At 35.6% G+C, this 27,781-nt stretch overlaps 1 protein-coding gene across 1 annotated transcript in view; it reads left to right on the top strand.

Annotated features, from left to right (window-relative positions):
- The window catches only part of IMPG1 (interphotoreceptor matrix proteoglycan 1), a 52,066-nt gene continuing 24,285 nt past the window's right edge, over positions 1-27,781 (top strand). Inside the window, exons 1-10 of the mRNA XM_015859062.2 lie at positions 1-701; positions 11,089-11,322; positions 16,878-17,044; positions 17,248-17,276; positions 18,674-18,741; positions 19,507-19,598; positions 22,013-22,159; positions 23,725-23,783; positions 25,597-25,617; positions 26,481-26,734. Coding sequence (XP_015714548.2) covers positions 635-701; positions 11,089-11,322; positions 16,878-17,044; positions 17,248-17,276; positions 18,674-18,741; positions 19,507-19,598; positions 22,013-22,159; positions 23,725-23,783; positions 25,597-25,617; positions 26,481-26,734 — 1,138 coding nt within the window. The 5' untranslated portion in view covers positions 1-634. The remainder of the gene's footprint in view (positions 702-11,088; positions 11,323-16,877; positions 17,045-17,247; positions 17,277-18,673; positions 18,742-19,506; positions 19,599-22,012; positions 22,160-23,724; positions 23,784-25,596; positions 25,618-26,480; positions 26,735-27,781) is intronic.

Here is a 27,781-nt window from a genome sequence, read left to right on the forward strand (position 1 = left end):
ATATGCTTTCTGAAAAAGCTGTCTACCTCTTTAAAGGAAGTTCTCTGTTTTTTGTGATCTCAGGTTTGGAAGAAGTACAATCAGCTCTCCGCATTATTTTATTTCTGCTGATGGGCCATACCTCTGCAATGCCCAAATGATCAATGTTTGAAGGCAACAGGCAGCAGAAGACACTTCCGTTGCTTATCATCGTGCTACTGAAGTCTACTGGAGTTGACAGATGCTGCTCCAGAAGGTTAATAAGATGAAGAAAGCTCTTCCAGCTGGACCGTAAGAGGGATTATGTCTGAGCAGCAGATAAAAAGATTATTCCAGAAACAGACACTGCTTTTTTTTAAAACATCGTCACTCTTGTCTTACCACTCCAGTCCCCCAGGCTAGAAGTGTTTGCTTTGGAGGGGTTTGTCCAGCTCTTGCATCCCGAAACCTGTTGCACTCTTCAATTTGTTGTGATTCAAAGCAGTCCGCAGCTGAAGACACCTGAAAAATAACTAACAAAAAAAAAAAAATCAAACATCAAAAGAAGAAGGAAGTTACTTGGGAATTTTAGCTCTTAAAAAAATCTTCTACTTGACCTCAATATTGTAATTTCTTGCATGGTTCTTTTGAAAACCGTGAATGATCAACAGACAGCATGCATTTGAAAACTGGATTAATATTCCTGGCCATTTGCCTTGCTCTCCAAGTTCAGGGAAGCAGAGGTAAGTTCATATATAAACGGATTATACTAATTTGCACTGCACTGGTTGAAAGGAAATGGAAAGATCAGGCCATTTTATCGCAGAATTTATTACATTATTACTTCTTTAGAATTTGGTGTCATGACAATTCTGAAAGAGGCACCACAATTTGTGAGACTGTTATAAAGTTGAAAAGAGAAAGGTTGACAACATTTCTCATGTGTGTTCACTTTGTTTTACCTGCATATGTTCTGTTATGAAAAAAATATATTTAATTTCAAAAACAATTATGTGGAAGGGCTAAAATAACCAAAAGAACACCTAAGAAAGTGCTGACATTGCTAGAGGTTATCCATTATCCTTGAAATGAAGAGAAAGTAGAAAATTATAGTTTTGTATTTATTAGTCAGTTTTAGAAATTTCAAAAACTTTTAGATAAATACATTCTTTAGGAAGAAAACAAATAAACAAGAAATTGCTCTGTACAGAACAGAATAAGCAGGAAAATATAGATATTACAATAGGAAAATAAAATGGATGCATCTGTACACCTTCAGGAAAGATAAAACAGAAAGAAAACACCCTATAATCACAGTAACAGGACAGAATATGCTCCTTTTGTGATACACAGTATGATTTTTTTTAAAATGCATTTTGATAAACAGAGCTCAACGAGATAAAATGAAGTATTGATTTGTAAAATTATTTCCAAGTCAACAGAAATATAGACAACTTCAGTGTGCTTGGTACAACAGGTAATTACTACACCTTTTCAAAACATCAAAAAGTTCAAAGCAATTTCAAAGTTTCCTCAAAACAGAAAGTAAAAGTTGATGATGAGATTTTTCCCTGTTCAATTACATATTCAATAGATTTAGAAGTTTGGGGGAAGTTTTTAAATCCAAGGAGTTTTCTTACTAACTTTCCCATCTACACTTTGACATTTACATAATTGAATTAAAACCCAACATCACAACTGCTTTGCACTCCATTCAAGTGGAGGAAATTATGTCCATGAAAAGTCTTTTTTACATAATATATTATTGTCTTTTCAAATATGCCAACTAATTGCAATAGCAGCTATATAACAAAATTTATACATTCACATGTGTATATAGATAGGTGGTCTTTTAATTTTTTAGTTACTGATGGCATTAAAGAGAAAAAATATTTTTTTTCTAACATGTAATGGAAAAATGCTTTTCCAATAATATTTTTAATTCAATTTGATACGAACAAACATATAATAATTTATTTTTATTATCATTCAATTATGCCATATTTAATATCTCTAAACTGTGTTATCTCAAATACATGCATACAAATTTCAACGAACTTAATTCTTGTTTTATGAACCTTCTTTACCAGAGCAGAGTTGCATCCAGAACTGTTATTTTGTGACTTAGAACTTGGGTCAGGTATTTTGGGAATACACTTTCGAAAGCATGCAGATTCTCCCAGTAGTGTGAATACTTATTTTGATCACTTGTTAATAATCCTAACATAGATGATTAGGGTTATTCCAGTTTAAAGTATATTTCAACTTCAAGAAACTAGAAAATAAAAGATTAAGATAAAATATACCTCCATCTTAACAAAAAAAATAAGTTTAAAATCTCCAAATATTTGTAGGGTTGGTTGCCATTTTCATCGTGAAAGAAATTATCCGAAATTCAAGTTCACTTTTCACTTTATTTTCACATTGATATTTTAGGGTAAGTAAAAATGGGACTTAGAAATGTCTTTAGATCCTTTCCTTCCTACCCCTATTTCAGGACTCATCCACCTTGCTAATTGGAGCAACCTGCAGTTCCACGGCTAACAAACAGGAAACTGTGGGGGGCAACATATAGCCTTCAGAGATGGAGTGTTTATCTTTGGTCATGGCTAGTGCCAAAATCCAGGAAATGACCTCAGGACTTGAACTTAGATCTTTGCCACTGTCCTGATACAAACTGTCACTAATAATAGGAAGAGAAAGTGAGGGAAACAAAAATTGTGATATGGCAAAAAATATACAAGAAAAATAGGACAATAATTATTAACTGTTGAACTTTTAAACACTGAGCAGTCAGACTAACCAACAAAATTTAGAGAAGATTTAAACTCCCAAAACAATGCCTTGATTCTGAGTAAATCCTAGCACTTGATACTGAGAATGTGAAGGAGACAGAACACAAACGGCTGCTTAGTGTTAGCTTTTAATCAGCAAGCAAATATTCTCTGTCTACTCAGTCATTATCCAAGACACAAAAGCTTTCTGTGTTCTCTATGAAATCATCTTAATTCATTCTGACTTACTCCTTCCCTCTCAACTGTTCTAATTCAACAACAGCCATTGCAGATCTTCATTACTATAATTGCCCTTGAAAAAAGGGTTAAGCAATTCTCTGCCAAACACAGTGCAAGTCAAAGAGCATATAAGGCCTCAAAGAAAGAAAGGGAGGACATCAGCTTCCTGCACTAAGATTATTCTTTACATTCACACGTAATAAACGGATTAACAAGTTAAAGCTTGCTGTCCTGGCTGTGCTTATAAACAGACAAGAAGCAAAACATTAAAAATATATGTATGGGGATTATTCTTATTTACTCCTATCTATTTGAAAAAGAGCCAAAAAAACTTGAATAAAAATACAAAATATTGATATGGAATCTTAACGATTAATTCTAGATGTCATAGCACTCATTTAATACCAATTAGTGAATTATAAATGACTGAACCATTAGCTGTGTGAGTATTTTTTCTCTGAATACAACCATGGATAAGACAAATATTCTTAATAATAAAATGCTTAGCCTCTTTACAAATAATATTTTGTAGATAACAACAAAATAGTTTTATGAATTGGTTTCAATTTTAGAAGTTGGATTTGATGATTCTTATGGATCTCTCAACTCAGGATGTTCTAGGATTCTACTTGGAGTCTTAACCTGCTAGAAATCCAAATTACAGTTTATGTGAATCTCTACTCTTCAGTTATCAGCAGAGTTAACTGTTAACTGAAATCTAGTGGCTTCAGTGCTTTACCCTTTACTTTGGTACTTCTGTTCTATTTTCTGTCCCTTTGGGATCAAAGCAAACAGTATTTACTCCCTCTCTTTTTTTTTTCTTTCTTTTTTTTCTTCTTCTGATTTTACCAGGTGAATTATCCTGAATGTTTTATGCAGTTTGCAGATTGCCAGTTTTCAAACACACCTGCCACACTATAGGTGTGCTTATATTCTCTTAAGTAATTTCAGCATGACTTACCACAATATGCAAGCATACAACCCAACAGAGCAACATCACTATCCTCATGTCACAAGAGCATGACTACCAGAGGTATCTCAGAGAAACTCCCCTGTAAGAGGCTCTAGAGTCATTAAGCATGTCAACAGCAGTTTAGCAAACTGAGTCTTAAAGCAACTGTCTAATCACAAAGACATCTGCAAGTCGGTAGGACCCTTATTCTATTTAATAATTAGGAAAACTGGGAGCCTACATAACTGACTGAACTCAGGCCACCGCACTTGTCTTTTCAGCAGTGAAGTTATACTGGCTCTAAAATTTCTACTTCAGTGCAGAGCCAAGAATATCTGCTTGTTTACCTCTCTGAATCTTTCACTAGCTTTCTCAGGCATTATCCAATCATGTATTAACAGTCTTAGGATCCCTGAACCAAAGTTACCTGTAATGCCAGTCTTAGTAGGCATGCTCCCTTCCCACGCATTAATCAACACAGAAGTCCCAGATATTTCAGGAAGGAGGTAGTAATGTACTCATATTTGACTTAATTACATTGTTAAAACTCTAATGGTGACACTTCTAATCAAGTTCTCTTCCCATTTTTCTTCTCCCATAAAAGTGGATAAATTTGATCTAGATCAAATGGACAAGTTGATCTCCAGCTGTCCTTCCAACCTAACTTTGCTCTGTGCAGCTTGACACTTAATGCTTTTCAGCGATTCATCTTGGTTCAGTATAGTTGAGACCAAATCACTCTCTGTCAAAATAAGAAGGAATCAACCATCTTATTGTTGTCATATATGAACAGAGCTACTTCAGTAAGCTTATTCTGCACAGCAGCTCTTTGACCTGTGCTATCACAATTGTTGAAATGTTGATTTATATGGCAAAATATTACTGTAATTTTCACTTATGCCGTTTCCCTGAATTCTCAGAGGCTGGCTGTACATTTTGAGTATGGCTGGCTAGAAAAACAAATAACAGAGGTGCTCAAGTGAGTGTTTCACCACTGAAGATTGGATGCATTCCCCCAGGAGCTACTAAAATATTTAAAGCATTTTCTTAAATGCTTTGATGGAAACAAATCAGATAACTTCAGATCAAATGTTTTCTAGATGGACAAATTAATACAGATATGTATAGATTGCATACATCAACATTAAATGCATTCATTCTTCAATATTGTTTCTAGCCTGAATGATGCATCTTAGCCAGACTGTTACAGAACTCAAATGGCAGCAATGAAACCTTGGATAGCATTTGATATTTTCTCTATGAATCCCAGCAGCACCAGTCAGTAAAGATAAGAAACAACGATGAAGATGTTTCATCAGAACTCGCACTTGTCTGTCTGAAAGTGAAGAGATGTATTTCTGCTCTAGGTGAGACATAAGATGCCAAGGAAAACATGAATTTCAGTTAGGAAAGAAACATCAGAATCATGTTTTGACTCTAAAGGTTTTAATATGTTCAGTATTTGTGGATGCTGCATTACAGCAAATGTGAATTCGTTGCTGGTTAGTATATGACAACACTATTCACAAAAGCAGTAGAATCTTCCCAGTGGCATATTATATTTTCTGTTCTCATCTGTAATAGCCAGACAATTCACCAGAGTTCTTACATTATGAGTTGTTTAGTTAGAATAATTCAAGGATGCTACCAGATTGTCTATTTAGAAAGGAAGAAATTATTTTGTTGGTCTGTAAAAAGATCTAAAATCACATTTCATAAATACTGTGTTTCAAATGACCATCTTCTTTGCCTTCTTTCTGATGCTGATTGATTTAAGAACTGCATTTCTCCTCCTGGCATACAGAATCACACAGATTTCTGCAAGTAATTGGGATCAACTGGGGGACTGTGATGTCTAATTTAGTTTCTCAGCATTGACAACTTGCAGATATGAAATTCTTCTCATTTACTGACAGACATCTAGAGCACATTGGTTGATGAGACTTTTAGTACCATAATATAAATCTAGGTTACTTCAAAGGATTGTGCAAAACAAAGAAAAAAAAAAAGATAATTATTGATAAATAATTAATGATAAGTATGCATACTTACAAAACAAGTGATACACAAAACAATTGCTCACCACCTACTGACTGATGCCCAGCCAATCTCAAAGCAGTGGCTACCCACCTAGCCAACTCATCTTCAGTTTTCATTTTTTTCTCATGATATTATATCATATGGAATACCATTTGGCCATCATAGGTCAGCTGTCCTGGTTATGTCTCTTTTTCAGCTCCTTGTGCCCCTCCTTGCTAGTGGGGCAGTATGAGAAGCTAAAACATCCTTGGCTCTGTCTAGCTCTGCTTACAACAACTAGAAACATCAGTGTCTTATCAACATTGTTTTTCTCCCAAAACCAAAACATGTAATCATACCAGACACCAAAAAGAAAATCAACTTTGTCCCAGCTGAAACCAGGACATCTGTTAACATGTGTAGGTAGCATTTTGTCATGTGGAATGCAACTGAGTGATATAGGGACTAGATTTGTTGCATCTTCTATACAGATTCCTTACTGCACGGTCAGGGCCTAGCAATTCTTTGGCTTGTAAGGTGATGCTAAATGTAGTACAACACAAACTACCCAATAGGTATATTGGAGCTTTTGTACTGCTGGGGATGAGACATCTGGTTCACAATAGTTAATAGGAAGTTTTCTAGTGGACATCAGTCAACACAGGGTCTTTCTGTCTGTAGGGATGTCCCTCACAGCTCTTTGCCACATCCAGATACCAAGGCTTCATTCTACAAGTAATGTTGTTGTACAGTGACACGTAAGAATGACATTCACACAAGACAACATATCAAATAGCTAACTCATTTTTGCCAATATTAATTTTAAGGAAATATTTCACTGTCTGCATTAACAATAGTTGAAGTATATAATGTATCAAATATAAATACAAGTAAACCATATAGTCTTGCAAACATATGCAGGACCTAGGCTGCATTTAATCATAAGGTTGTGCCATATTTTAATTTCTCTTTTCATCTAAGCCCCTTCAGTCTGGTCAGACCATTCCCAATTGACTGTGATTGAGACAATGTGGCATTAAAGGGATATTAAAATGAAGACAAGGAGAGAACACATCACAGACACCTTGTCTGTCACTGGCATGTGCCATTTGAATTTGGGGTCCTTGCTACTCCCATGACAGGAGAAGACCGATTCAGAGAGAAACAAATATCCTCTGTTTATGCTTTCTATGCTCCATCTGTATCTACTGTAATCAGCCTTTTCACAGATCTTAGTATCAACTATGACTAGTCATCCTTGCTTTTTCCATGACTAGTCATCCTTGTTTTTGTTAACTACGTGCATTATCAACATGGGAGTTCCTGACCATGTTAATTCTGCTGTATATTTTATGAGGTCACATAAGCACAATTACGGCATACTTCTTTAATTCACCTTCTTTGATAAGCCCTTCTCATGTTTTATTTCAATAGTTCCTCTTAAATAAAACTTGCCTTTTAATTAATCATTATTTCCCGGTGAAGGCTATATGTTTCATTTATCAGTCAAGCATTCCTCTCTTTTCTAAGAATATCAATTTATTTTTCAGATTAACCATGTTCGTCACACATGTCAAATCTTGTGATGATTTTAATGATGAATTATTCAGACTTCAAAAGCTTTGTCCTCATATCACCCTGAATTTTGCTACTAAAACCTTGTTAGCATATTTAATAATCTTTGCAGTATAGAATGGTATCTTCATTGTCTAAGATCAAGTGAAACCAAAAGGTTACTTCTGAGTGTACGTTGTTGATGAATGTTCCTACACAGATTGTTGCTGCTGTTAAAACAATAAAGCAAACAAAAAACCAGTGACAAAATCAGAGGCCTCCCAAAACTATTACTATGAACAGTTAGGTGTGAAGAAATCTGTACAGAAGGTAAATGAGGATTTCAAGTTTTTTATTTGAGGAATTCTTACTGTTTATCTTTCTGAAAACAAAATCTGAAGAACCAGCAGCACTACGGGCTTGACAGACCTCCATGAACATTAAAGCACTTTTGATTAGATTCCAATATGATTAAGATTGTTTTATCGTGTTTTGAAAAGTGCTTTATCACATTTTTAAAAGTCTTTGCCATATTTGTCTAAATTCAGGACAAACATCGACTGACATTGATCCTTAGTAAAACTACATCATTTTTTTTCCTCAAATCAACAATTCAGTAAATGGGGAAAATTATGCAGATTATTTCATGTGAGCATAAGGAAGGAGAGTTACAGCTCCACATGAGGCACCTCTAGAGATTAAGCTTAGAGTCAAATATTAACAGACTTTGACAATTATCTATTCTTCTGACCTAAAACCATTAAAAAAACCTAAAAATCATAGATTTATCTTTTGAAAGTAAAGCTGAGATAGTCACCAAAGTTAAATTGGGCAGGTTAAGCATTAAATATAAGAACTCCATATATTTAAGAAAAGACAGTTATGATAAAAAAATATTTGAAAGGGAACTTAGTTTTTAAGAATAGTAAAACACCTTTGTATTATTTGAATTTCTTTTCCACAATCAAACTATGTACCCCATAAAATTTACACCTTGCCAGTTCACCTAATTACTGTGTTAAGCAGCAAAAAGAAAAGGCTTCAATCTTGTAATAAAACAAGCCTTTTATAATTTTGCTCAACCTAGGACACTGAGAGAAAATCATTTTTTAAGCTGTAGATGGAGTCATATTATAGTCAAGCACATGGATGAAACATCTTTGTTGAAATTATCTTATTAGGAAAAAGTTTATCCCTTCAGGATTTCCAAAGACATGGAAGAAAGCACAGCTCGAAGACTTATGAACAAATAATGTTTGCACCAGATAATCAGTCTTCTTCCATTCATACCTAGTGAATATTAGGAAATAGGTATTGACAAATAATTTGGAGAGAGGATGGTTGATGTTTCTCCAATTCAAACTGAGTTTAAGTTTAGCAAAAAAGTCATTTCTAGAGCTGATGATAATAAAGATTAATGAAGGAACTAACTGAAAGATATAAATGGAATTAAACCTATTAGAGTAGGTATGCTTAAGCAACATAACCCCCCCATTTAAAAATAAATAAATAAATAATAGAAAGGAAATTAAATATAAAAACAGAAGAAAAAAAAAGAACCAAAAAAACATGACACCTACCCTGAGTAGGCCAGCAGAATAGTGATATCTGGATGCAGATAAAGTACGGCCACTTTTCAGACAGAAAATCCCAAATAGCAACCCTAATTTAAGAATTCAAGGTTGTTACATCAATCATTTGTGAAGAATGTCCTTTGTCAGTCTTATGAATAGTATAATTCTTAATTCAAGTTAATGACTTAGGGGCAAATCCTAGGAAAGAAGCAAATCCTCGAAGGAAGGCCTCTGCTCCATGCAAAAGCTATCAAAGAGCTTAATGGAAAAATCCTCTGCCCCAGTTGGTCAGACTGCCTGGGCAGCTGGGCTATAGCAGTTAATAGAGCTTGTAACAGGTAATAGACTTACAGCTGGCTCCTTTCCATGTAGATTTTTGGTATTTTCTTCAAGAGGATTAGAGAGGGCAGCTTTAAGATTTTACTGGCATTGTCTTTTCCTTGATGGTAAATCTATCACTCTCTCCTCATATTTCATTAAAATAATTCAGTGTCTCAAATGATCCATTGTTTGGCCCCTTTTGTTTACTGGTGAATCCCTGGCCATGTTTTCACAGAGCAAGTTCCTTTTATTCCTTATTACTGTAAGGTTCCTTTAATGTTACTGATCCGACATTATTGAGAAAAATAATTACTTTCATTGCATTTTATAATACTATATTACTGCATCATCATTTTTCCTTATTTTACAACAATTAGAGACTTCTAGGCCTGCAGGCTGATACTTCTGGCATGTTTTGCAAGGCCATAACAGTCAACTGTGTGTAACTGTATCTAGTACTACATTTGTAAAATACCCTCGTAATCAAGCAGTCAATATATTTCCATCTCAGACTACCATCTACTTCATGACATATATTGTTATTATGCATTGAACATTAAAAATATTAAATATTAACTGCGATATATGTACACATACATATACAAACTCACAAAGATGGTAGAATTTCTCCCATTCTGTGCTGAAGTACTTTTCTTTTTGCAATAGTATGATTTTATTTTTCTCTTATCATTTATCTGCCAACTTGTCTTTAAACATTTAAATAACAAAGTTGCCAATTGTTAAGATAATGTGATTTTAACATCCTTAGTTTTTCTTGATTTATGTAAGAACATGATAATTAATGTTTGTTAAAAACTGCATAATATTTAGTCTTTCTCTACCAAACCGACAATTCTTTACTCTTCATTTTTGGAGACTATTTTTCTCACTGTTTCTAACACTCACTGGTCTCACTCTTTTTCTAATGTAGTTGTTCCACTTTGCTGGGAATAATTAAAGATCTATTGAGAGCACTCAGGTCACTATTATCAAGTGGCAAAGATGCATAATTGCAGTCTGTTCTGATTAATATTTCAGTTTTGGTGAGGGATGGAAAGAGCAGTGCACTGTGAAGTGACAGAGAAAGACTGGAAAAAAGATATTTCTGTCCCCAAAGACAATAAAACTCCTGTTCAGCTTTTGAAAAAACGTTTTCCAGTGTTCAGTTCTGAAAGTGGGTTCAAGCCTGAACCCACTGAAGGGAGATGTGCCCAGAAGCCCAAAGTGTAGATAAGAACATCAAAAGAGTACAGCTATTTCTCATATCCGTTAGCATAGACTTATTTTTATAGAGTAAGCTAATACAGATGTGCTTCACCTTCTCCAGGCTCCAAATATGTATTTATTAAAGTGCTTTACATTTAATTATAGACTTCTATACAATGAGATGCTTTAGCACGAAGTTTAAGTGCCTTAGCATCTTCTGTGGTTCTAACACAAAATCACTTTTGAAAACAAGATTTAGGGCTTCTGAAACTTTTGTTTTGTTTTACCTGTAAGTTATATGAGGAGCTATAACTAAATTACTTAAAAGGTTTTTCAGTCCCAGTGGTCCAATATGACACTGGACAATTAATTCAGCATACTGACAATAACATAACGAACCCTTACATTAGAATGAATTTTTCGAACATGACCTTGCATACTACCTAAGCAATGTATGTTTATGTGCATGTTTACCTTTTATCTTTTTCAGAAATCCCCAGTAAAACAAATCGTGGTGAAGCCAAACAACTTGCAGATGCCTCAGGGTCAGACAAAACAGAAAGAACAACAAAGAGGTCCAGAGTGTCAACTATAAGAAGGATATTTGACATGGCAAAACACCGAACAAAGAGATCACCTTTTTTTTCTACTGGTGTGAAAATTTGCCCACAAGAATCAGTGAAGCAGATTTTAGCCAGTCACCAAGCTTACTATAGATTAAGAGGTAAGATAATAATTGTAGATTGTACTTTTTCCCTGCAAATATTGACAAAGATGTTGCAGAATCTTGATCTTTAGCTCTAGACAATGTATCTGATATTTATTTTATGATTAAATAATACATGCACATCGTACAGCTCAAGACAGGTAACTACCAGAACAGAGTAAAGCAATTCACTCAAAAGACTAATGATCTCAGTGAATTTTATAGTTATTTTACCATGGCAGATCACGACGACTAAAACACGCTTGCACTACTGTATGAAGATGTACCATTTTTCTAAAAGTATAGCAGGTACTATCTTTGATACTCAGAATTAATCCCATTCCTTCAAGACAAGGGATGAAATGAATAGTATTTCATTTCACAAATACATTGGTGAATCTGCAGCTTTATTAACAGTGTGGTAGTGCTGTCACAATACCAAGATAATTGCCAGCAACACGACAAGACTTTAGTCTCATTCGTAAAAACACAGAAGGTGTTTATTTCTATTCTTTTCCAACTCCCTCCCTCTCTTTTTCCTTCTATTTCTTTTCCTCTCATATCTTCAGAGAACTTACAGAATTATCTCTTTGGTTTTAGGTGCCCAGAAACCATAGGGAAAACAGCCCTATTTTTTTTTTCATCTTCCTCCCTCTCACTCCCATTCAATGACCGTTCCAATTTGTATTAAAAACAACAACAAAAACAAGCAGAATTTGAGGCTGCAACTGGACTTTCCAAAGCTAACTTTGAAACCAAGTCAGCCCTTCAGGGATGCAAGTACCTAGGGTGACATCTTAAATCAGCCCTCGCATGATCTTTGAAATCAGCTTCACACATGCACCTGTTCCTCATTATTGATCTTCAGCCATTCCCAGAGCTGCTTCTCAGCTCTGTTTCAGGGAAACACCTAGTTCTCTCTTATGTGAAACCTGTACATGGAGCTGTGAAAATCTTATTCCAGCCGCCACTTCCCACATGCAGCACGAACAAGCTACAGCAGCATCTGGAGATTTTGGAAAGGGTCCAGAGGAGGGCCACAAAGATGATCAGGGAGCTGGAGCACCTCCCCTATGAGGACAGGCTGAGGGAGTTGGGTTTGTTCAGCCTGGAGAAGAGAAGGTTGCGGGGTGACCTCATTGCAGCCTTTCAATACCTGAAGGGAACTTACTCCCAGGAAGGGAGTAAACTCTTCGAAAGGGCTGATAATAGCAGGACTAGGGGAAATGGTTTTAAGTTGAAGGAGGGAAGATTTAGGTTGGATGTTAGGGGAAAGTTCTTTACTAGAAGAGTGGTCAGGTCCTGGAACAGCCTGCCCAGGGAGGTTGTGGATGCCCCGTCCTTGGAGGTGTTCAAGGCCAGGTTGGACGGGGCCCTGGGCAACCTGATCTAGTAAAGGTGTATGTTTGGTGGCCCTGCTAGGCAGGGGGGTTGGAACTACATGATCCTTGAGGTCCCTTCCAACCCGGGTAATTCTGTGATTCTGTGATTCTGTGATTCTGTGATTCTGTAGTCATTCCTATGGATACAAAGATATCCAGAAAATTTTGTGGGATTGAATTCCAAGCCAGTGGGCATTAGAGAGAATTCTGAAACCTATGTCAGAGGCTGATCCTCAAAGCCTTTCTTAAACATGAATTAATCCTGAAAATCTCGATCTGAAAACACAGTCTCACAGAACACGCTTGCATCATTAGCATAAAATCAAGTACTGTGACTCTGACATTCTCCTTTAAAAACTGATGATGTTGCCAGTAACATCTTTCTGGAAAGCAGCACATCAGTTTAGAGTGAAAGATTGAATTCTGTAAACCTTGTAGCTTAAGCAGGTTTAAAATTACAGATCTTCTTTCTCAGCAGATCATCCTACACTCAGAAACTCCTCTGAGTAGATACCTCTCAGTTCTTCAGCTGGAACATTTACCAAAAAGCACACAAGAGAACAGAAGTCTGCACGTTTGTATACACATTCAGTAAAAAGCTACTACTTGGAGAGCTGCATGTTCTCTATTACAATGTCCTTTTTTAAAACTTCAACAAATCTTTCCTTCAAGGAAAAGATCAGAAACCAAGATATTTGTCCTCCCAGCTGAGCATGCTAACATATCTGATGAGTGTGATAAATGAAGAGAAATAGAAGTAGAAGTGAATATTTGGTGATGCAAACATTATTCCTGAGGTAGCAGCCAGTAACAGCAGTACAAGCCTACAGAAGAAGATGTATCTGTGTAGCCATGCTGGAGACTACACTGTGGGAGAACCTTGTATTCATTTTGTTTTTCAGAGGTCTGTTCTTTGCCTTATATAAAGTCTGGAAGACTATCTCTATCCCTCCAAGTCCCATAACACATTTAGAAATGTTATAACCTTGTAGATTACATCTGTTCTCTAGAGAATTTTACTGCTTCCTTAAGAAAATTACTTCTTTTTTTTCTTAATATTCTAATTCATGCTAAAACTCTTTCAGGACTGAGCACACAATACAAAGCTGCTCAAATATATGTGCTCAAACAGTAACTATTGGATAATCTTCATCATCTTGAAGACAGACTCTCAACTGCATGCAAAAATGCACATGTTCATCCATGCCTGAGGCCCCAAGCACAAGAAAGACATAGAAGTGTTTGTCCAGACAAGGACTACAAAGACGATCAAAGGGCTGGAGCACCTCTCCTATGAAGAATGTTTGAGGGAGTTTGGCTTGTTCAGTCTGAAAAAAAGAAGGCTCTGGGGAAACCTCACTGTGACCTTCCAGTACATGAGAGCTTATAAACAGGAAGAAAACTGACTTCTTAGTCTGAGAGGGATAACACAATGGGGAATGACTTTAAACTAAAAGAAGGGAGATCTAGATTAGATGTTAGATGGAAACTCTACTCAGAGTGTGGTGAGGCACCAGCACAGGCTTCCCAGTAGAGCTGTAGATGCCCCATCCCTGGAGGGGTTCAAGGCCAAGATGGGTGTATCTCTGGGCAATCTGATCTACAGCCAAAGAGACTGGAACTTGATAATCTTTCAGGTTCCTTCCAACCTAAGCCATGCTACGACTCTATGAAACATGCATGGAATCAGCTAAAAAATCTCTTCATCTGGTCATGTGTCATTTATATCTAAACCCTGAAAACTGGATTGCTTATCAACATATATTTAATTTTATTCAGCAGTTAACACACACGAAAAAATGAGATTTGTGAGAAAAAGATAACAGAACGTAACCTTAACCTCTAAGTCATTATGAATAAATGTTTTCAAAAGACAGTTGTTGCTTTTTAATAATCTGGCCACCTATGCTTCCCATACAGCTGTCTTGTTTGGAGGGCAAGTTGTTCCTGAGTTATTATTATGATGTCCTAACAAAGAAATGTGAGTACATCCCTACAGCAAGTTTGGATAATAACCATTTCTAGTACTAATTGCAGACACTGGTATATTAGATAATGAAGATAATTATCTCACAATAAGTCAAAGCAGGTATCAAGTACTAAAGATAAATGTCCCATCTCACAGTAATGAACTGTGCAAAATAAAGTGCTAAAGGCAACAACTCTTAAATTGCTAGCAAAGCTTTATAAAAATGATTTTTCTAACATGCTGGAAGTTGCCATTCTCTAAAAGCATTTAATTTCAAGCAACATTCTGAAGAAGTCTATTTCTTCATCTCAGTGAGTGAACACTATCCTTCCACAAAGTGAATATAGAGCTGGCTTTGTTGACTCTTGGAGTACCAGATTTCAGCAAGAAGAAACAGACTCAGTCACCCATTAATTGGAAGGCAGAGTGACATCTGAAAAACACTGAAATAAGTCTACTCAAAACACATTGGATCTAGCTGCCACCAGGCTATGACGGCTATTTTCAACAACTGTGTCCAAAATGCCTGCAGGGGACAACTTGTAGAAATGAACATTTCTGCAGATGATCGGGGACATTCACACAGAACAGCACATTCTGGCCAGGTCTATGCTAGCCTGAGGATCCCTTTGCACCAGTCAGTGTTTTTAAACATTACCTCAGTACAGACAGGATTGGTTCAAGGCCTAGCCCCATCCTGTGCAAAGTTTAATGAAATCCAAAAAACATTACTGTTAGCTAAACAGGCAGTAGCTGTCTGGAGGAGAAATCAGTTTATCTTTCAGAATATTTTGAAATTATAAATGGTTTCAAGTTACAGCAAGGAGGGGGCTTCAGCAAGTTGCTGGCAAATGCACTCAGAAGTGTAGCCCCACCTGGTCCTCTCTGACTCACAAAAACTCACTCTGTAGAGATACTTAGGGTCTCTATGCTAGGAAAAGAAAGAAAGACCCTATGAAGTATTTCTGAGCAGATATTTTATATTTTAGATGCTGGTGCTTTCATCCCTTCCTTTCCTACTCATGCATGTCATGATCTCCACTCAAAATGTTAAGAGAGCAAGGTCTCTGCAGCAAGAGCATATCTTTTACAAGTTTTCCTTGAAATAACTGACAGAGTTCTGACTTCCAGAAAACAGTTTAAAAAAAAGGCAACAACCAAGACCAAGACTAAATATATCTAGTACATTTGTAACACATGAGCAGTGATCCAACAGAATAATTATAGAATCAGCTTCCTCTATTATGTTCTATACACTCTCATATAATTAGATCAGCTAGCATCCAATAAATGAAACTTCTTTAAAGCCATGAATACCCTCTTTTCCAAACCTCCTCTGCTGTTACATTTCCTTTGTGTTCACTTTCATTTCTCCAGATGATGCAGAATGCTACTGTTCTCCCCACAGCCACAATCCCTGTTAATATCCTTTGAGGTAGCGTGGCATTTAACTGGGTTATTCACCACCACAGAGGAGATTTTTTGATATTGAACATGAGCGAATACTGTCATGAAGAAAAAAAGAAAATGGAGTTCTTTCCAAATGAATTTTACCTATACTAAGTAATTTTATTTTCCCAGAGGTGCTTAAAGAAACATAAAAGCATGTTTATGCTACAGAAAATCCCTATCACTTATGTCAAAAAGGCTGACTGCATTGGAAATTTAGAACATTAGAAAATCATTTCAGCATGCTGCATTAAAAAATAATAATAATAACAAATAAATAAAGACACAATTTAATGTTTTCTTACATATCTGAGCAATATTGAAATCTTATGTATTTTTGGTTTAACCTATTCTAAGCCTATTTGTGTATGAAACCTTTGTATGCGGTTTAAATTTGTATTATTCCAGTATGAAGACTGCTAGGTATTATTAATCTACTTCCCTTTTTGCTGGAAATTCCAGTGCATGTATCTTTGAGATGAACAAAGTGTGCTTTGTGTTTGCCCTGTATTCATGGTGATGATATTGAGCCAAATTAATCTGTTATTTAAAATGAGAAAAATAACAGTCCTTAACTGAGAGAAAATGAATCCCTCAGCAACAGGGCAAATGACTGACAATTTAGAAATACTTAAAAGACTTAGAAATACCAAGAAGATGGACTTATTTACTAAGCACAGTAAAATGTGTAAATCCCAAATAACTTTAAAAAGACTTTCAACTTTATTTTTTGGTACAAAACATCTATCCCTATTCCCTTTCTTCTTACTCAGTCTGCCAGGAAGCTGTGTGGGAAGCCTTTCGTATTTTTCTGGATCGGATTCCCGATACTTCTGAATATCAGAACTGGGTTACTGCCTGCCAGAGGGAAACCTTCTGCATATTCGACATTGGCAAAAACTTCAGCAATTCCCAAGAGCACTTGGAAATAATCCAACGGGTAAGGATTATTGACATTTATTTAAAAACCGAGGGAGACTTCCCCATCTGCTTATAGAAGGGCAAAGTATTGCTCAGGAAAAGGAGTGGGCATGTACTACAAGAAAGTAGTACAAGTAGAGTAAACAAAGGAGCTAGCAGGCTTCTTAGTGATGTTTGGTTACACCCACCAGTAAAATGCTGTTTTTCTTACTCTTTCCACAGCGAGTAAAACACAGAACCTTCCAGGAAAAGTAAGTAGCACAAGTAAAACCTCACCACTTAATGTTACTGCCTTTTTTGAAAAAGATGCATCACTGTGTGTGGATATGAGCATATATATATGGATAGCACTGTGTTGTATTTAGTGTGTGCTATGAAATATGTGTTTGTTCTATGTTATAGAACACAGTAATTAGATCACAAATAATTAAGGCAGGAGAATACCCACATTGCCTGTTCAATTTAGAAACACCAAAGAATGTCTTCTTAGGCTAGTATAAGCACGAATCCGTGTTAAAACCACAGCCATACGTTATAATAGCATTGATGGGCAACATGACAAAAGATTATTCAATTAAACAATTCCTACAATTTTTAAAAGGAAAGTCAGGGAGGTGAAAGAAGTTTATCTAGGAGGCTACATGATAAATAGTTTAAAAATTCTGTGCTTTCACTTTAACTTTTGTCTGTATTTTTATATGGCATGCTATTATAAACAAATATAGTGCTTTACTCCAATAACTCAATTGGAAGGGGATAATGCTCCTGGCAACAATCACAAGTCAAAGATGGCAGGATTGAAGTTATGATATTGAATTCTCTCCTACATAAATATTCTATCGTACAGATGAAAAAATATCATTGTTCACCGTTTCTGATGAATATATTGTTTTACCTTCAAATATTCTTAGATTTTCAGAGGTAGCAAATAGTATTTTCCATTCATACATTGTACCGTCTCAAGAATACAGAGCTCTTATGTATCTTTACTGATTATGACATGGGAGCTTTGAGTATTCTTCTTTCTATTAAATGTATTTTTAATAATGTAGGACTTAATTAAACTTTGCCAGAAGTCCAAAGGGAGATCTTCTCACTCAGTCTAATGCAAACAGCAGCAGGAAGGCAGTAAGTGAAGTGACTGATTTCAGAGTTCTTATGCTCTGTGTAAACAGTGTGGTTTTCTCTAGGCACAATTCAGAAGATGAGGTAAAATCTATGAAATTACTCATATTTTAGCTGGAAAAGCAGGTAGCTGTGTTTACATATTGTTGAACTTCATCTTTACTAATGTGTAGTTTTTGGAAAAGTTCCGTATCTGTAAGATATCACATAGAGGGATAAGTCTCAAATCATTTGACATTATGAAAACAACAGAAACAAATTTTGTTTCTGACCACATAGGATTACCAGAGAATGTGCTAAGTTAGGAGCTGTCCATGTTGTCTGTTTATGTTATTCAACACCTAGGCTGGTCCTGTGTAAAAATGCAGCACCACCATCATGCCCTGTTTAATCATTTCATCAAATATTTCACTAAAAATAATTTAATTACATTTAATGTAAAAGTCATTTCTACTGTTTGTTACATCTTCACATTTACTTGTAAGCATGCTGATAATTAAATCCATTTCTACCTGATTAATAGGAAAGATGAAATATCCACAGACAAAACAGGTGGCAAAAAGCTGGAAGACATTCCTTCTGTTTCTACAGGTAAAGTCATATCTGCTTGCTCTGTACCTGCCCATCAAATATAATTACTAAAACCAGTGATCTTAGAAGTCTGTAACTGAAGAAATGCTGTAGAAACATGGCAAGTTCAGTAAAGTACAACAAAAGCAGCTTAGCAAAATAGACTATAATAAGCAGTTCTTGTTTTTTCTACAAAATGTCTGCTGTTGAAGTGCAGCATTCCACATCTCTTTCAATGTCTTTAAATGCACCTTATAAATTACATTTTGCTAGTTTCATATGTAGTGAGTGGAGCATATTTTTCTTCAGTTATAAAGTAGCATTAAGAGCATCCACTGCTTCATTTTTTTAGCCAAAATAATCAAACAGAAGAAAAGTAATATTGTTTCTGATAGAAAGTCACAGTGAAGCCTAGACACTAATTTGAATAATTGCTCTATTTAGAGATACCAACACTGCTGCATACCACAGTTCTTTAAAATGCTAGAAATTTCTGTAATTATAAAAATCTGTAAATACGAGCATTTGATTCAAGGAGGAAACATCCTGCACACATTTACTCTAGGAGGGTTGAATAGAATAGAATCACTGATTGTAAATTCTAGCATGGTAGCTTTGCCTCCAAAAGGAAAACTATCAAAACCTCTTGTTACTTTAAATTAATCAGAAAGGAAAATCACCATAACACAGACAAAGATCTCTAAGCAAGATGATCAACAGAGGGGAAGATTTTTCCATCTTAATGCACAAACTATTCTCACATGATTTTATTTGCAACCCTGCCAGGTCCCCCCAGCGCATCCCTTTCTACGTTCACACTGGTACCTAATGGAACACTACTCAATGAAATTGTCAATGAGACCAAGACTCCTGTGAAGGTGAGATGAAGGCTCACAGACTCTTCCTATTCAGTCTTTTCATTCACTTCTTCCCCACTGATACTGCTGGTTGGTTTTATCAGCATCTGTTCTACATCATGAATGATGTTTCCTGCATATACATATTTTGCAAACTTGCTTTACTTTTTAAACTTTCTGGAAGCTCTCTGGAGTCAGAATGAGGCCTCTCCAAGGCCCAAGGGCACTGTTTGGGCTGTCCTGGGTAGGAAACAAAACTTTCCTTTTCACTTTTGCTCTCAGGATTCCTTTTCTTTCTAAAGACTTTACCCTGCTACAGCAGCAACTTAGTAAGCTCCTCTGTATTTTTGTTGGCATGTTCTGAATGTGAACAGAGATCCATGCCACCCCATTCCTACTTCAGTGAAATCACAGTCTTGACATCAGGATGGAAATTCTGTCAAGAACCTTATCCATCACACCACAGGTCAAGCTCCTCTGCCCTGGCACAGTAGTTATACCAGTGTAATCACAGATAAGCACTTTTTTTTTTTTTTTTTTTTTTTTTTTTGTACTATCCAGAATAATTATATCCTCAGGTCCTAAGGAAATAAAATCATCTTAAAAGTTTCACCAACCAACTTGCAACAGCTGTTGAATGGAAAGAGCAGATACAAAAATGAAGAAATGCTTTTAAAATTGTCTTCTTTTGTAACAAGTTTGAGATGTACGGGGATACAGGAATAAACTAGTTATAGGTCCTCTCATTCTTTCTCTGCCTATTCCTTGATAGCCAGTTCCCTAAGAGCTGGTGAAAAAAGTTAGAAGGCAGCAATATATTTATAGGAAGTAAGTTTGCCTTTTTCTTGTGTTTATACCTTGGAACGATCTTTAACATGTGAGCCATACCTTTATATACAGTGAAAAACATATTTTCCTTCAAAACTGAGGCATCCCAGGTGGTGGCTTAGAAGAATTAAGTATGGAGAATTAACTGGGGCAGAAAACATTCTTTCCAATGAAGAAAACATTCTAATTATATGTTTCCTGTACTGCTTATTTTTGAAAACTATCAAAACCCAGATACACGTTATGGTCCAGATGTCTCCAGTAGCCTTATGCCAGACCATCCTACAGCAGAAATGGAAATCTCATCTCTGTTTGGGCTATGTTTTCTGTTCTTTTGGACCAGCTTCACCTTAGTAATCATCTTGCTCTTATTGTGATTTTAACCCAAAGTATAAAAAGCTTGTCTGGGAGTAGAATTATCCCATAGCAAATTCAAATATTAAAAAAAAGACTACAAAATATAAGTTACTAATAAGTATAAATAAGCCATGTATATGCAGTCAGTGCAGTAAAGTTTCCTGAATGACATCTCTGTATCATTTCCTTATGCACTTGTGGTCCATGACTTTGAATAATAGAATCACGAAGACTGCAAAAGATCTCCAAGATCATTTAGTCCAGTCATTCACCTACCACCAATATTTTCCCACTAAACCATGTCCCATAGTACAACATCTACACGTCTTGAACATTTCCAGGGACAGTGACTCAACCACCTCCTTGGGAAGCTAGTTCCAGCATCTGACCACTCTTTTGGAGAATTTTTTTTCCCTAATACCCAGTCCCAATTTGAATTTGAAGTTCTAGTTTGTGAATAAGGAACAAGACATATCCCTTGATCTTGAAATTAGCAAAATTATACTGTTTTTAAGATAAGTTAGGAAATCTTTCTCAATGCACTCACAGTGGCCAACAAGCCAGCCTGAAAATTAATTAGCTTTTGGAAAGTAATGTTATGGAAGGGAAAAATTACTAAGCAGAGATCAAAATGCTGTTAACAGCATTGGGAATTAATAAACATAATAAGGGTGCTTTTAATAGCAGTAAAGTCGTATGTACAGGAAAGGTGTAACATGGGTAGGGCCAATTCTACTATATCATTGAGAAAACAAATATAAGTGTCTGAACATGAAACTATAGGAGACATATTGGCAGTTTTTCTCTTATTAACCAACTTACTCTGAGGGTAAGATACCAACCAGCTTTTAACATTCAGTTGTTCCTCTCCTTGAGGTCAAGAACTGTCCTCCAAAGTGGCAAGTAAAGCTATACCATTTTAATGACGCTGGAAACAAGAGTTGGTAACTGCAAAAAAAGTGGTTTGATTTGCTTCATCATCTTCTTTTATGAATATAAGAGAATATAAAAGGTAGCTCTCAAGTCACAGTAAAAACAAAAAACAAACAAAACAAAAATATCATTTGCAAAAGCAGAAAAATGAAATCAAATGGCTGTGAACTGTCACCATTTGTAGGATCTGGGTCAGAAAGGTTTTTGGTGTATGGTTTTAAAAAGGAACTCATCTATCTATTAGACATTGAAATGTATGGGGAAAACAATTACTTACCTTTATATCTCTTTTTTTTTTTTTCCCTCTCCTTTTTCAGGAGCTAGGAACAAATACAGTCCCAGAACTTCCTTCAGAGCAAATGGTAGAATTCAGCGTCACTCTCACTGATCAGGAGTACACAGCTGAACTTAGTGATCCCAGTTCCCCACAGTATCAACAGCTAGCTGCCAAATTTCAACTACAGGTAAGGAGGCTTAATGAATACTGAAATGTTGATCTTATACATTGTATAGATTCATAACATGGAGCTAACTTCACCATGAAGAAGAACTAGAATAAACCATTCTTGTTTAAAGGAGACAATTCCTACTGTCTCAAGACCTTCAGTTTTCCTTCAGGTATAGCCAACTTTTCCCAGTGTATAGGCCATTTGTCCAGCTGCCAAGCTAACAAGCAGTCACCTTGGTTATCAGTGAAACCTCATAACTATAGAGGAGAATGTTGTTCCATCTGTAAATTTAAGGATATCATTTGGGATTAATCGGGAATTCATGGACAATTTTACTTTGTCATAATTTAATTTCTGCAATAAATGTAATGAAAAATGTAATATAAATGTTAGAAGTAATTAGCTACTGTGGTCTGAACTATTTTTCAAAGGACTTTCAGTCATTTTTGTTGTGCATTACCATAATTTCTCTAAGAAATGGAACATCTGCAGTGTCTTCATATAATTAATAATGATAATGTAATGTTCAACTATCATTTTTAGAGATAGCAGTTAATGATGATGTTCCCAAAATCTTTTCTTAGTAAAATTAAATGAGCCTTCTCATCAGTTTCAGGAGTGCTCCTCAGTATAAACTGTTTCACTATCCTGGTTCAGTTTCAGATATGCATAGAAAAAATAAAGAAACTGTTGGCAGAACCAATAAAAACTGGATTCTCCAGTATTATCCTCAAACAGAACTGCCTGCATACTTTGCTTGTTACACATGTAATGGTGCAAGTCAGCAATAAGACTTTCATTTAATTAATTTTAAAATATTTCTATAGCATAGAATAAGTAGCATTTGAGGAAGTACATACAGGAAGGAAAAATACAAAGTCTTGATTTATAAGCTATTTTCAATTGTTGTGAAATGTTATCTGATCACTTTGTAGTGACTATAGCTGTTCTTGACATGAAATGTTGACAAGATAATGATTTGTAGACCAGTAGCATGAAACATAGCTGATGCACTTTTCTCTAAAGAATTTCATAAATGAGACATTCTTACTTACATAGTTATATAATTGTTACTTCTACACTATTTTTACTGTTAGATCAAATAGTTACCTTCATTTCTTTGCTTAGCAGCCTAATGCCTAGGTAATGTGCTGCCAGTTTCATAGCATGACCAGAAATTGAATCAGAAAGGAACAGAAAGAATCCTCCTCTTCTTCCAAAAAAAAGATGTACATAAAATACTTAATTTGGCTCAACTACAACAGGAAAAGACCAATTTGTATTTATCAGTTACCTGTAGTTCAAAATACTGTCAATTACTGAGAAAAATTTATTCTAATCTGAAAAAATGTATGCAGAGGTCACATTTATTTTCAGTTTCACTTGCCTATTAACAGCTAAAGCTGATGGCAAAGATTTTGTTTCATTTGAGCAATGACAATAGCACAAAAAGGGTGCTTAAGATTGTTTCCTAAAGCCCTCTCTGAAACATGAAAAATATAGTCTAGGTATTCAACCTGTGGTTTTGCTTTTTAGCAGTAAGAGTTACACTGAATTAATGAGTTTGTGTTTTTCTGTAGATGCAAAAAATATTTGAGAAACTTCCAGGATTTAAAGAAATCCACGTATTAGGATTTAAGTAAGTAAGAAAATGGGGTTATTTTTTCTATTGGCTACTAGTATTCTACTCTCCTTTCTTTCCTTCACATAAAGAGACTTATTCATAGTGGAATATGTGTTGCTATAAATAGAAAATAGTTTTCTGGGAGCAATACAGCAACAATATGGAGAGAAATGCAAATACATCCCAAGTGAGAATCTGAGCTTTCAAATTATTAAGAAGTAGCTTTAATTCTCTGAGAAATCCTACTCTAGGTGAAGTAAAATAAATGCTTTGAAATTATCACATTAAGGAATTTCTTAAATGACAAGGAGTGTTAAAGGCAGAATCATTTAGATGGCTACACTTTTGTGAGTGGATCTTGTGCTCTTCACGATCAAAGTGAAAGCTTTTGGAAAGAGAAAGTTGCAGGAAGACATGTTCACACACAGAATTTTCATGTAGGTTTCAACTAGGTATCTCAAACAATTCTTTGGATTAAATTCCTGTTCTGTCTTGCCAGTTCAGTTAGTGTTAGCTTCTTTACGTGTTTACCACTGATACAAATTGCAGTGTTTTTTTTTTTCTAATAGAGAATATATAGTTCCTTTCAAAAACTTCAATTGTTGTGCTTCAGTAGACATATGTACATTATATAAAGAGTCAAGGGAAAACCAAATTACTAACAGCAATAAATAACATAAAATTGAAAGCAAAGAAAGAGAAGAGACAGAAATATGTGGGCTTATGGCACAGCATTAGGAAAATTCAACTCTTCTTGTAATATTTAATAGATGTTGAAAAACAATTGTATCAAAATAAAATGTTAGAATAGCATTCTTTTTTCAGGCTGGATGTGGCTCTGGGCAGCCTGGCCTAGTAGTTGCAGACCCTAAGCATGTCAGTGGAAATGAAACTAGATTATCTTTAATGTCCTTTTCAACTCAAGCCATTCTATGATCATATGATTCCAGCTTTTTGTTCGTAAAATTGCTTACATAACGTTATGATAATTAAAGTAAGAAAAGAAAAAGCTGGCTACAGCATAACAAGCAAATACCTGCAGTAGCACCTCAAAGATACAACTTACACGAAGTAACCGCTTTCAGTTGTGACTCTAAGAGACCCATAATCTATTTCTGCTTAGTATCACATTATTAGCTCTCTGTAGCTGATAAGAAAGTACATTCATCAATGTGAATGACCACAGCTGCCCATCATCTAGTGATTTAGCTAGCTAGGTCCACAAAAACAGGCCTTAGATATGTTGCTGTCCATTCTCCTTTGACAGTATCACCACAGTTATTTACAGCATTTTCCACAAGGAAATATGAAAAGACAGCATTAGAGATGTGTCATAGAATTCATTAAGGGAGATAATGACAAGAAGGTCAACATAGGCATGTCCTTCAAAGTGAGTAATAGATCATTACCCCTGTGACTAGAGAGCAGGTACAATGAGCAGTCACAGTAAAAGTTGCTTCTACCGACAAAGGTGTTCATTACCACTGTAAAGAAATGATCAGCAGTGCTCAAATTGCACCATTGGAAGTGACAAATAGGAAAGCTTTTTCAAATATTTCAGACTATCAAGGTAAAGTAAAATTCCTGTTTTTCCACTCAAAACATCATGATTTCCACTACTCTGATGGGAAAAAGAGCTATGATGGAGAGCAGGCTGTCATTTTCACACAGAAATAAAAATCATAGGTAATGCATAGAAGATAAATTGTCAGCAGATCTTTTTGATGTACAACTGATTGATTTACCAGTATATATAACTCTTTGTTTCTTTTTCTTTTGCAATCCACTATGGTACTCTTTTTTTATCTTTTTCTGCAATGAAATGAAGACAGAAGAAGGAGAAAGATGGGTAATTTGTCTCTAAGTCATAATGAAGTTAGATCATTTTATAGACTAAGAAATTAAGACAAATCAAGAAATAGGATTTATTTTGATGTGACTAAGTGAATTGATTTGTGTTCTGTTCAAGCACAGAATTTGTGGCATAAAGCAGCAGGGACAGCTTTCATTTTTATCTGCAAGGTTCATACAATGAAGCCTGTCAGGATGTCTTTCAAGGAAAGGAAATTGCCTGACATAAGAAAATTTACATTCAGATGGTAAAACATCTCTATCAGTCATAAACTTAAAGTTAAAAAGAAAAAAATGCACATTAAACTTTCAGTTTTAATCATCACTTTCCTAGCTGTGTTTCCACACAAATGTTATCTTCAGTAAGTATGCAGGATTTGCTTGGTTACCTCTGTTATCATGGTGAATAGAGTGGCAAAGAGAGTAGTTACTAGCTTAATAAAATGCAGGGAGCTATTGACTTGTAATACAACCCTTTTGGTATGTTCCTTTATAATTAGTAGGTGATTATTGCTTCTTGTAACTGCCAGCATGCATTTTGATTGTTTAAATCAATAATTAACTGTCAACCAATATTACCAGCTCTACAGGTCTCTGAATAGTCATCTTAAACAGGATTATGCTAGAATATTTTTATAATTTTATTCAATATATGAAGTTTAATTTAAAAGTATGAACAGAAGGAGAAAAGGCTTAGGCAGAGTAAAAGTAATTTAAAGATTACAGTGGCATTAGAAAGCAGTGCATCTGTGTTATTTTTACAGTAGAGGATAAGTTGTGTTGCATGAATCTTTGTAAGATCAGCCTTCAGGTAGCAACTGATTTTGCTGCACTGGTCACTCTTGCATCTTCCCTTTGCAGGTCAAGTAGCACTATAGCACGATACATGGTAAACTTTGAGAGAGACGGCTCAGATATCAAAAGCACTGCCGCTGACATCTCAACTATTGGATCAAACAAGGTTGAAAATGAAAAAGAACCACTATCTGCAAAGGAAGAGAGGGAAATATCAGCAACCAGACTCACAGTAACGGACCTTCAGCAGCTGGTTGCCACAGCACTCCATGAAGACAGGTCCCTACCAGTGGACCTCGGGACACTTCGGTTTACTGATGGTCAGTAGGCAGGCCAATACTGGGCAAAAGTCTGAACATTATCCTTGCAAATTTATGCAGTGTCCATAGCTTTGTTCAAGGTCATTCTCATTTGATGTATCTACATCTTGTAAGTGTTGCAAAACAGTTAAAAGTTAGTTTGTAACAAAATACACCTCTGTGTTTAAATAGTTGGACTTCCAATCATAGTAGAGGATCAATTTTAATTTGTTTAGAAAATCTGGATATTTTACACACCAGGGCAAACCAGAGAAGAAAATTAAAAAGTCTGAATATTCACTAATTCATTTTGAATTCTCAGTATGGACAATCACCTTTCTTTAATAAGAAGTAAGGGGTTTCTTTAACCTGAATGTCGCTTTCTAACAGCTAAAACTCTATTGTAAGTAAGCCCTGTAGCCTCCTGATGGAGAAATAGAAAGGGACAGGCACCTTAAAGGGCAGAGATTAATGCAAGTTTAAGATTTAAAAGGAGCAGAATATAAATTTAGGATATTAATATAAAATATTATGAGAATAGCCCTAACTGAAGGGCTGCATCTAACACAGTACTACAGCTAATAAATACCCTAAAGTGTGGGGGGCAAAGTGTCGAGGCCAGACTCTTTTCAACAGTAGAGACAGGACAAGGGGAAACGGCCAGAAACTGGAGCATAGGAAGTTCTGCACAAATGTGCGTAAGAATTTCTTAATGGTGAGGGTGACGGAGCACTGAACAGGCTGCCCAGGGGGGTTGTGGAGTCTCCTTGTAGTGAACCTGCTTTGGCAGGGGGGTTGGACTTGATGATCTCTGCAGGTCCTTCCCAAGCCCTATGATTCTGTGATTCTATGATTCTGTAGTCTTCGTCATATGTATGCTTGTCAAAAAGACATTAAAACACAGACCATATCATAGCTATACTGTTTCATCTATGGGCAGGAGTATTTTCTCCCCTTTAAAGATATATATAGATGAATTAATACTTTCTGTAGTATTAAAATATCATCTTTTAATATAGATTAAAGGTGCCAAGCCAAATTTTCATGAATATAGAACACTTAAATAGT

Source organism: Coturnix japonica, chromosome 3 (assembly GCF_001577835.2).
Source record: "Coturnix japonica isolate 7356 chromosome 3, Coturnix japonica 2.1, whole genome shotgun sequence".
Lineage (NCBI taxonomy): Eukaryota > Metazoa > Chordata > Aves > Galliformes > Phasianidae > Coturnix > Coturnix japonica.